Genomic DNA, 11,728 nt, shown 5'->3' on the forward strand with positions numbered 1-11,728 from the left:
ACAACACGACTCAATTGGACTAGAAAGTCGGTTGTGTTGGCGTTGGGATGGAGTTGATGCCCCTAAATACACGCCAAGAAACAATGTGATTGGCATGTGGGGGACATAGGAATGAGGAATTTACTTTCAGCACATGCAAGCTTATCATCTCCACCTTTCTCTATTTTACTTCCTCAAGAGGAATGCTCAAACATGGATGCCATAATTTGGACGAGGGATGATTCTCTTCGGTGCAATGAATCAAATGGTTCATGGATATCATGTTTTTTTTTTTTTTAGGCCAAATTTTCCAAAAACAGAAAGGTTATCTTTACCTAAAAAGACAAAAAACACAAGTTTTTCTTCAAATTAAATTAAAAGAACTCAGTTTATAAAATTGTTATATATAATGACATATTTTTTTAATAACATGAGAGAAACACATGCTTTGTTTTTTTTTATTTTTTTTTTTCAGGTTTTTGCGTATAGTGAAACTTTTATTTATTTATTTATTGAGATTAGCAATTATTACTATATATATACACGTATTTGCACGTGCATACACTTCGATATTCGGCTTTTTCAGTTTTGGAGACACCCTTTGACTACTTTATATTATTATCATAATGAGAAAGCCTAAACGCCACCGTACTCCTGTACTTCTTCATTCTTTTTTTTTTTTTTAAAAAAAAAAAAATCATTAAATCACCATATGTTTTTCTTTTTAATCTAATGACTGATTTGTTAAAAAGTTACACATAATATAAGAAATACAGAAATATCCTAAATATCAGTTCTCTTATACCCATTTCGTAGTTTGACTGCATCATCATGCACAGGCATCATCATGCACAGCCGATGAAATCTCCAATATATAAGAAAAAAATGAAAAAAAGGATATGTATATAGTGGGATTTGTAATTAATATATTGGAAGAGAAAAGAGACAAAAAGAAAGAAAGATTAATTACATACTTTTTTTTTTTTTTTTTTTTTTTTGGAGTAAATGAAAATAATTACATACTTGAAGCTAGCTAGCTCTAAGAAGACGGGTTTCTTAATTCTTCTCCATGTGAGGTGGAAATTAATGACCACCTTATCAAGAGATTGTGTGGAGAAAGAAAGACAAGCATTCGTCGTCGTTTTGAGAATTAGTGGGCTAAAAGAAGGCTTCCACCTTTCATCATCCTCTTGAACTCATCAAAATTAACCATTCCATCTCCATCCATATCAACCTTCGTAATCATCTCCTTGCAATCCTCAGCTTTCTTCCCTTCCTTCATCCCCAAGGCACACAAAACCACACCCAGCTCCTCAACCGTAATCAACCCATCCCTATCTTTATCAAACACATCAAAAGCCTCCTTCAACTCCTCCTCCCCGCCACCGCCGCCGCCGCCGCCTTCTTCTTCTTCTTCTTCTTCCTTCCCGCCGCCGGCCATGGACTCGCACAGCATGCAGAACTCATCAAACTCAATCAACCCATCTCCATTAGCATCCACTTTGGCGACTATTTCTTCAACCTCCTTCTCTGTCAGGAAGATTCTGATGTTCCTCAGCGACTCCCTCAGCTCCTGCTTTGTTATGAATCCGTCGCCGTTTTTGTCGAAGGTGGCAAACACCCTCTTGAGCTCAGCCTTGTTTTGGGGACTCAGAGTCGGAGACCGTTCTTTGCGGGGGGAAGAAACAGGTGAAGATTTTGTGTCGGGTGGTGGAGTGTATTTCAACCATGCATGAAAAAACTTGTTGGTGGGAAAATGAAAGAATATATTAAGGAAGCCGGCAAGAAAGAGAAGAGACAATAAGAGTAGGCTAATTATGATCATCATTTTTGTGTTGCCTAATACAACCAAAATTAAGAATAGGAAGATAAGGAAGAGAGAAGAAGAAGAAGAAGAAGAAGAAGAGAACGGAGAAGTTTTGGTTTGTTTGTGATGGGATTTTTGGTCTTCGCAGCAGCATTGAAGTGGAGACGCGGTGTTTGGTGGTACTTCTGATCCCACAAACCGCGTGAAAGTGTAATAAACTTAATAATAATAAAGTAAATGGAAATATTTTGGTGACGCCAATGGTGGCCTTCGAATATTATGCTGTTCGATCTGTCAATGGCACTTGTCAATGATCTACTTCCGAAACTTTATTTTGGCCCCCTGAATTTTTACTTGATTTTATAAATTTTTCTTGAACTTTTAAATCTCTCATTTTGGACCCTTGAGCTTTTAATTACTCTCAATGTAGATCCATCTGTCAGATTTTAAACGTTACATGACGTTTATACTCCTTACTTTTGTATAAAATTTCAACTTTCAAAACATTTTTTTATTTTTAAAAAAATTGAAAATCAAGGACATTTTGGTCTTTTTTTGTATTTTTGACAGCTAAAATTAACAGAAGAGTTTTAATTGAGAGTAATTGAAAGTTTACGGGTCCAAAATGAGATATTTGAAAGTTCATGATGATTTGTAAAATCGAGTGAAAGTTCAGGGGCCAAAGCGAAGTTTTCCCTAACATTTACTTGTATATAATACTTGTTCTACACTCCACTTGATGGGACGGAACTAAAAATTCAATTTTAAAAAGACCCAACTCAATAAAAGAAATTTCTAAGGTTGAAATAAGAAAAAAAAAAAAAATTAAAGACCTAAATCGTTATTGATTGTTTTATATAACAAATTTAGAGATTGAAAAATGTTTTTTAGAGGTGGGGACTAGCCTCCCCTTAGTTACATATTTGCTCCACTTTATTTTTCTCGAATAATAAAAGAAAAAGAAAGGTTCATGATAAAGTTTATAATCATTGTTTCCAAAAGCATTGTGTTGGTGGAGTTTGAGAAATTAATTCTATCAATTGATGTTGTAGCCCATACTTTTGGATATATTTTTCAATATTTATTAGTTGTCACTTGTCATTACATAAAAGTATGCCTATTCTCTTTGATTTATTAATTTCGTTATCTCATATGATCAAATAAATTGACAAAAATGATATTGCCCATGCCAATTTATACTCAAATTTTTCGGAAACTTTTTTAGTTTATATTTTTATTCATATCAACAAAAAATAACCTAAAGGCTCTTTAAGGCTTTACCTTTATGGAGAGACAAAGAGGGTATATATATATATATATATATATATATATATATCATTTGGGAAGGTGATGTGATAGTTCATCCAAGAGAATTTCTAGCTGATGAAAAATATTTTTCTTGGTGATTTACCTTAAGAACTCTAGCCTTATTATTGAAATTTAATCTACCCTATATCATTTAAATTAAATGACATGAAATTTAATCTGAAGTCTGGAATAGAGTCAGGCTTTTCCTTGAGGTATCTCCTCTATTGCAGTGAATAAGCACGAGATTGCACACTCTTCCCGCTCAATACACTACAAAAAAATAACGACACTAAAAGGGGTTGTGTTAATGATGTTTGGGATTATGTTAGTTGGAAAAAAAACAACACTAAAAGGCATCTTTATTTTTTTTTTTAAAAAAAAAAAAAATTTACCATTCAAACAGCACCACTTTTTAAATAGTGTAACGGCACCACTCACGCCAGAAGGTATTTGCACCGTTCAAATAACACTAACAAAATTTTGAAAGTTTGGTAATCGAAATTGGCGCTTATAAGCTGAATAATTCCAAACACTCTAAAATGGAAGTATGACTCTCTATCTCTTTCTCTTTATTAATTTGGCCAAAAAAAATTATTTTTAAATTTTTTAGTTTTATATATTTGTTTTTTGTTCCCTTTCTATTGAATAAAATAATTTAATTAGTAATTGGGAATATCAAACAATAAAAAGAAAAACCATTTAAATTAAAAAATAAATGAAAAAGATCCGATTTTAAAGGTGTCAATGTAAAGAGAGGCGGGCCTTGTCCGAAACGGAGAATCTTGGTTGTACGATAAACTTATGCACTCGGTGGGAAGATAGCAGAAGACTGACTCGAGATGATAGTGGTTGATACTTTGTGCCCTCGTGGAAGGAACAAAATCATCCCTCTGCTATTCCAACTGAACAAGCTAGAGTGAACCAATCATAGCCCTCCACGAATCTTTCTCTCTCTCTCTTTTTTTTTCCTATTCAGATCTTTCTCTTCAAATATGTGGGCCGGGGCAGAGAGAGGTTAAGGACTTTGGGTGGACTTAGGTGGGCTTCTTGCCTTCCAATCCATATTTACTTGCTTCACAAGTAAAATAAAAATAAAAAAATTGAGAAAATGCCTAGGAAATTAAGCTTCATAAGTTGTTGCTTTATTGGAATTGAGCAATTCCCTGGTTAAAAAACATCAATTAATTAATTGTTATTTGTTAGTGTCCTGAAAACAAAGACCAAACATATGTATAATTTCATTTGTTGACGTGACAGTTTCACTGAACATCTAAGTTTCTTTATAAAGGTAACATTGATATTTTTCGTCTCTCAAACTCTTCATTCGGTTTCTCTTTCTCGGGTAAAAGACTAACTTAATCGTTAAAATGTTAACAGTCTATCTCCCAAGAAACCGAGAAACTCCGGTGACTATTTTTACTCGTTTTGATAAGCTTCCTCCCCAATCCAACCTATGAAAATTGTTATGGGGTTTTCCTATAAACTATTGACTTTTAACATATTCTATGTATAATGGCGTGTTTTTCAGAGCATCGGATGCCTTGCTTTTGGTGTATAAATTAAATAATCGCTGAGGTTTCAAGGAAAAGCTGCTAAGAATCTGAATCTCACTTGCGTCTTCTTCACAGCTCACTATAAGCCTATATATGAGAAATGAAATGATTTAGTGCGCCATCTCTTTTGTTAATTGATAGGCCCATAAGAATAACATGTGTTTGGAAAAGAGATTATGTGAAGAGTGATGCCTTTTCATGTCTTTTAATTTAACAAAACGGGAAGGATTGAGTAAAGTATCTGACTCTGCTTGATGCAACACGGGAAGGATTTTTCACAAAACAAGAGAAATCTCATCTTAAACAATAGTTTTTCACTCGATGAGGTTAGTAGCTACAACATGTGTAATTCTTTATGATTTCTAATCTGCTTTCATTGGAGAATAAAATAAAAAGAACATTTAAATATAGACACTGACAAAATAGATAACCCTAATTTAATTGATTTTGGGCCAAACCCTATTATTAAAATTTCAAAATAACACTAACTCTTGAAAATATATATATATATATATATATATATATATATATATATATATATATATACTAATAACTTAAATAAAATTAATATTCTAAATAAAACAAAAAAACCCGATTATTGATTTTTTTTATTATGGATCACTTTTGCTCGTTTTCATACTGTTATCTCAGAATAACTTCAATCAGATTGTGGTGTAAACTACGTATTTTGCACACTCTAATATAATGCAGACATCTCAGTTTGAAACACCAAAAAAATAATATAACCATTCACACCAAATAATTTTCATTATCTTGACAAATGAATACCCGTAAATAAAACCATCGAATCCACCGTTTTTGAAGACTCCGGTTTTGAGAGCTCGGAAGTAGGTGACAGTTCGGTGGTGAGTGTTAAGTGTTGGGTTAAAATTAATAAAAAAGTTCATGAAATTGATTTGAATTAAAAATACCGTTTTTTCATCTCTCTTGTATTTAGTATTTTTACCTAACCCAAAGAAAAATCCAGTGTAGGGGAGCTCAATTCTGGGTCAGGGCTCCTATTGTTTGTTCAAGGTTCCACAATGAATTTAGGGCTGCACAATGGTTCCAAACAAGAGGGTCCAAAAGGTCCAAGTAGCACAATTTATGGGCTGGATTGGGCTTGAATTAACTCATATTACCTATGCATGAAGACCATCCAGCAAAACTCTTGGGATTCTGATTGGGCCAAAGTAGATTAGATTGGATCCACTTTGTTTCAAATGAAAATGGAAATAAATTCATGATGATCTAATTTTGTTTTGTTATATTTTAACAATGTATATGAAGCTATAAATAATGTGGTAATACATATATTATTACATTTCCTGCATTTGTCCAAATGACTCGTATGAAGGAATCATTAGATCAATCAAAGCAAAATATTCTAGATCAATGCTACATGCTATACCCATATTTTATTGGACTCATATGACAGCATTGCCCACCAACCCTTTCTTTTTTGTCTATAACTCAAGTAGTAGCACGTCAATTAGGGCGAACAAACATGTTTCCATGTTGGATTCGTGTCAACTCAATTAACCTGTCAACCCATTTATGTCAATCCGAACATGGTGCGTTTATTAAATACGTCATAAACATTTGTTTATGACTTGAATTCGTTTAACCTAAACTCTAACCTTAAAACTATGTATCGTGTTCGTGTAGGGTTTGCAAGTTAAATTGCCAGCCTAACGTCAACAAGCAATTCAACATCTTTTTAAATGGGCAGTAGGGATGGTAATGGTGCTGTTGGATAGGCCACATCTCCTTTGTAAAAGCATTAATTCTTCCGGTCAGATAAACATTTATTAAAAATGAAAAAATATTCAATGATTGATAGACACTGCTATATCAGCATGTTCCCGCATGACTCCATTGTTTTCATTTAAATTAAGGATAAATGCAAAATTGGTCCTTGTGGTTGGCCTATATTACAAATCACTCAATGTGGTATTACAAATAATTTATAGATCCTTATAGTTGGCCTAAATTATAAATAATTCATTATGGTATAAAAAATAATTTATAGGTCCTCAGGGTAGGCCAAAATAATAGTTTACTCTCTAAAATCAATTTCCGTTAAGTAACTTAACAGAATCAATTACTTTGTCACGTCATACTGTTATAATAAATTAACCTAATTTCTTTTATCCCAAAATTTTACTCTGTGTGTAACCCTCCCTCATTTTCATCTTTCTCGCCACGATTTGTGAGCATTTTGCAAAAATTTAACTGTTGCATTTTGTGAAGCGGCTGATGAAGATGAAGATAAGGTAGGGTTACGCACATGGTAGAATTTCAAACATATAAGAGATTAGGTTAATTTATTGCAGTAGTATGACGTGGAGTGAGGACTGATGTGTAATCTTAGGGTTTAGGGAAAAATTGATGTGAAAAATTTTAATTGTCATTTTTGAAAGTCAGAAATTAATAATAACACGTGTTGCGTTTTTATTGGGTATGATGTGGCAAAGTGATAGATTTTGTTAAGTTATTTAACAGAAATTGATTTCAGGGAGTAAATTATTATTTTGGCATACCTTGAAGACTTATAAATTATTTTTTATACCACAGGGAGTGATTTGTAATTTACGCCAATTGAACCTATATAATATTTTTTATACCACATAGAGTGGTTTGTAATTTAGGCCAACCACAGTAACTAATTTTACATTTATGCCTTTAAATTAATTTGCTTGTCTACTTTAATGAGCTCTTTTTATCACAGTAGACGTGGCTGCAGTTAAAAAATCCTCTCTGTGGTTATTTGTAATCTTTTACAACCCTTTGGCAACTTGGTTTCACACCGCAAATCTCATCAGCGTTATATCTCTATTTCGAAAACAACACAAACAAAAACAGAAACAGAAAAATATGGGCGAAAAGAACAGGAAATAACATTTACAGCCTTTAACGTACTAAAATTTAAACCCACCAATGGGCTTTTTAGAACCCGAATGCACTTTTCAGCTGGTACCCACAACCATTTCAAACCGTTGGTTCCTAATAAAAATTTAAACAATAATTCAATTAGAAAAAAAAAAAATAATATCCTCAGCAGAATTTTCGATTTCTTTAGCAAGAGTTGAACGACTTGCATGCATGTGAATCGTGATGAATCATTATTGAGGTTCGGGCCAAGGGCGGCTCAAGGCTAAATCGACTAGAGCCCTCAATTAAATTAAATAAGCTCATAACTAATAATTATATAATAAATATTTTAAGTTTTTATTTAAAATGGTAAAAAGGGATTCGGATCCCCTCTAATTAGAGAGAAATGGGAGATTCTTCAATTGTTAATTGTAGCTCTTCATTTTAAATCCAATGGTATTGAAACTTCGGTAAAACAAAAGTCAGCGTTTAATGCCTCGGTTATACAAAAGCAACTGGCATTTTATAAACCATTGGATTTAAATAGAAGGTTTACGATTAATAATTGAAGAATCTCTAATTTCTCCTCAATTGGAGGGGATCTCAATTCGGTAAAAAGTTAGTAAATAATATTTAATTAAAGCCCCAACTAATAATAGTATAATAAAAATTATTTCTCAAAAAAAAAAAAAAATTTAAAGCTCTAATATGGTAAAACTTAATAAATATTAGCTAATTAAGAATTCATATTCATGGAAAGTCTCAACGTCCATAAGTTTTTGGAAAGTTCATCATATTTTTTTTTTTTTGAATGTCCAAAGTGCATAAATGCTTCCAACATGCATAATTTTTTTCTCCAACTTCCATTTGAATTAGAAAATTATGAAGAGTTTCAACGTCCATTTGAATAATTAAGAAGTTTTAAACGAAATTTTACAAATAGAAAAAACTGTTGTGGTTGACATATTAAACTATATTGAAACAAGTCTTTTTTGGTGGGCCCGTTTGCGCTGGCTAATCAAAACCCACTTTACCTAGTTTAGTTATCATATATCCGATTATCTTTTTTTTTTTAATTTTTTTTTATCTATATCATTTAAATTATATATTTTTTATTTTTTATTTTTATAAGGATTGTATTTTTCCTAAAGATCATATTTTCAACTTTTGGGAAAAAAGAGATGTGGAGAGAAAATAATAGGAGAAAATTTTGGAAAAAGAGAGATGTGGAAGAGAAATAGTAGCAAATTTTGGGAAAAAATAGATGTAGAGAGCGAAATAATATATTAATGAGATGAATATGTGAACAATGCCCGCTACATGTAGCGGTGAATTGTTCACAAATGCATAAAAAATGTATTTTGCTTTTATGATGCATAATTCAATATATAGGGTTTTTTAGTAAGAAATGACTAAGCTATTGTGAGTGTTCTAAGAAGAAAGACACTAAGAAGAGGATATGGTTTTTTATGTGACAACTGTACTTATCTCTTAGAATTGGCATCAAATTTGCAATTACCCCACCAAACTTTAAAAAGTAACAATCAACCCCCTCAAATTATGAGACATTTTCAATTTGTCCCCTTTGCTGGAATTTTGTATTAATTTGGACATAATATGCATCACATAACTCAGATTATCCATTATACCCTTGCATCATATCAAACTTAAAAAATAAACTAAAAACATATACACACAGCTGTTGGGAATTGTGCCTTGAATCCCAATGATTTTATATTTGAGTTGACATTTAAATGTTTGTAATGAATATATGTTATATTCACTCATTAAATGATTTGAGCATATGACATATAAAATATTTTTTTATATGCTTAGTACCAAAGTTCATCATATTTGTTATGTAAGTGAAAGGTCCTAGAATTACATTGAATATGACTTTGGGTGTGAGTAACTTAATTATCACACAAGTTCTTAGTTCATAATCCTTGTATCATTAAATATATATAAAGCCTGCAGTCGTTAAATAGAATCAGGGCATTTCATTTTGAGAAAAACTGTTACACATTGAATATTCATGATCTACCTTGATCAAGTGAAGCGGTGACTTCAGATTGATGTGTAGGTGCTGAGACCCTAAAGCACTGAATGGACCAAGGATATGTCTTTCCACAAAGATACTGTGTATAAGGAAAAACAATAACTCCTTAAAGATTACTTACGACTTTGATTTTAAATCCTGAGGGGATTGTGGACTCAGATACCGTATATAGGTTACTTTGATGTATTAAAGAGATAGACCTATTGGTCGAGTAACCTTGGTATATTGGGTAACCGCCTATAACATTGTGGGAAGGCTTTTTCCAAGAGGGAACCCAAATCCATTGCCGCTGAACAAAGAGAAAAGAAATTTCTCCTTGTTTTAGATTTTATGGATATTATTCTTAAAGTTTTCGGCTGAAGCTTTTTGGTTGGCATACCAAAATATATACATGTGGCTTATACAAGTATGAGAATAACGTAAAATCAGTGACTCAAGGATAAAGAGGTTGAGAATTAAGTGACAGTATCCTTATCCTTTATTCTGCTATGGAATATTTCATAGAGAGATCATAAGTCAACATTAAGTAAGTTAAAAGGGATTAATTGTTTAATTAAAAATATTTATTGGAGTGCAACCACAATTATTTAGTATAATTAAATATGGGTAAATATATTATAAGTCACTGAATCAACCCGTCAAAACTAAAAAATCCCTAAGTTTTTGTCGATTTTTTTTTTTTTTTCTCGAATTTTTACTCTCTAGGTCAATTGAAATGCCAATAAAATCCCTACCGTAAGATTTTTTTCAAAATGGCTAACAGCCGTTAGTCTTATTGAAATGGTGCATTTCACCTCACTTTAAAATATTAATTTTTATTAATTTAATTTTAAAATTTAAATCTAAAAATTAAAATTAAAATTAAAAAAAAAAAAAAAAAAAAAAAAAAAAAGAAAGAAGAAAAAGCTTGTGCTACAGAGTTGCTTCCCATCGTAGATTTTGGAGGCATGGGAAGAAGCATCTTTTTCTTCTACAAGCAGGTTGAAGAATTACTCAGCAGGGCCTTCTGCATGCCGTGGTGACAACTATATATGTCACAGGTTTCTCAATCGGTTCTTGGGATGACACGGCAATGATTTTAGATAGTATCACTGGTCTTAAATCACTTGTAGATGATGAAAAGCCATTTTCCAATATAAATATGTCAGGAACTCGGATAGCATATATGTGATTCATGGGGTTTTGCTTTCTATAATCTTATTATCTGATCAGAGTTTTTGTTAGATTCGACTTTCAAGGACCAAAGACAAGTATGAGATCAAACATAAAAGACTAGCAAATTCCTGAAAGTGTTGGATCATATATGGATCTAATTGAAAATTGGAAAATATTAGCAAAACTATAGTCTATGGCTCAAACACAATATACGCAAATTTGTGTACATTTAGTACAGATCTGTCGTGATCTATCTGATCAGATTGGGATAAAAGGAAAAAATTAACAATTTTCTAAAATTTTCAGCACAAATCTGTCGTGATCCATCTGATCAGACACTGCTCAGACGCAATATTAACAACTTTATGTTATTTTGGTACCATGTATATCGTGATATACCGGCTAATATAGGGCTCAAACACGAACTTAACAAACTTCCGAAAATTTTAGAACAGATCTCTTGTGGTGTGTCAGTTCCAATATGACTCAAACACAAAATCGGTAAATTCGTAGAAACTTCCATACTCATTCCTGGGCAACAAACCAGCTCGAATTCTTCAACCTGCTTGCAAAAGAAAAGATGCTTCTTCCCATACCTCCAAAATCTACGATGGGAAGCAACTCTGCAGAACAGGCATTTTTTTTTTTTTAAAAAAAAAATTAGATTTAAATTTTAAAATTAAATTAATAAAAAATTAATATTTTAAAGTGAGGTGAAACGCATTGTTTCAATGTGACTAACGGCTATTAACCAGTTTGAAAAAAAAAATCTAATGGTAGGGATTTTATTGGCATTTTAATTGACTAGAGAGTAGAAATTAGAAATTAGAAAATCGAAAAAAAAAAAAAAAAAAAAAAAAAAAAAAAAAACCTTAGGGTATTATTTAGTTTTGGTGGCTTGACTCATGGACTTAAAATGTTGTTGCGTAATAAATGTCATGTAGACATGATTACGAACATATTTAAGCCAATAACATTTTTCTCTTTAGGTCC

At 32.0% G+C, this 11,728-nt stretch overlaps 1 protein-coding gene across 1 annotated transcript; it reads right to left on the reverse strand.

Moving 5' to 3' along the window:
• Nucleotides 1-874: 874 nt before the first annotated feature.
• LOC132166228 (calmodulin-like protein 3) lies at nt 875-1,983 on the reverse strand. The gene has a single exon (XM_059577007.2). The coding sequence runs from the start codon at nt 1,805-1,807 to the stop codon at nt 1,130-1,132; it is 678 nt and encodes a 225-aa protein (XP_059432990.2). The 5' UTR covers nt 1,808-1,983; the 3' UTR covers nt 875-1,129.
• Nucleotides 1,984-11,728: the final 9,745 nt, after the last annotated feature.

The sequence above is a fragment of the Corylus avellana genome, chromosome 11 (assembly GCF_965113065.1).
Source record: "Corylus avellana chromosome 11, dhCorAvel1.hap1.2, whole genome shotgun sequence".
NCBI classification, from domain to species: Eukaryota; Viridiplantae; Streptophyta; class Magnoliopsida; order Fagales; family Betulaceae; genus Corylus; species Corylus avellana.

What these genes read in the sequence shown, in the direction of transcription:
- LOC132166228 (XM_059577007.2), bottom strand. Translation starts at nt 1,807, where the DNA reads ATGATGATCATAATTAGCCTACTCTTATTGTCTCTTCTCTTTCTTGCC.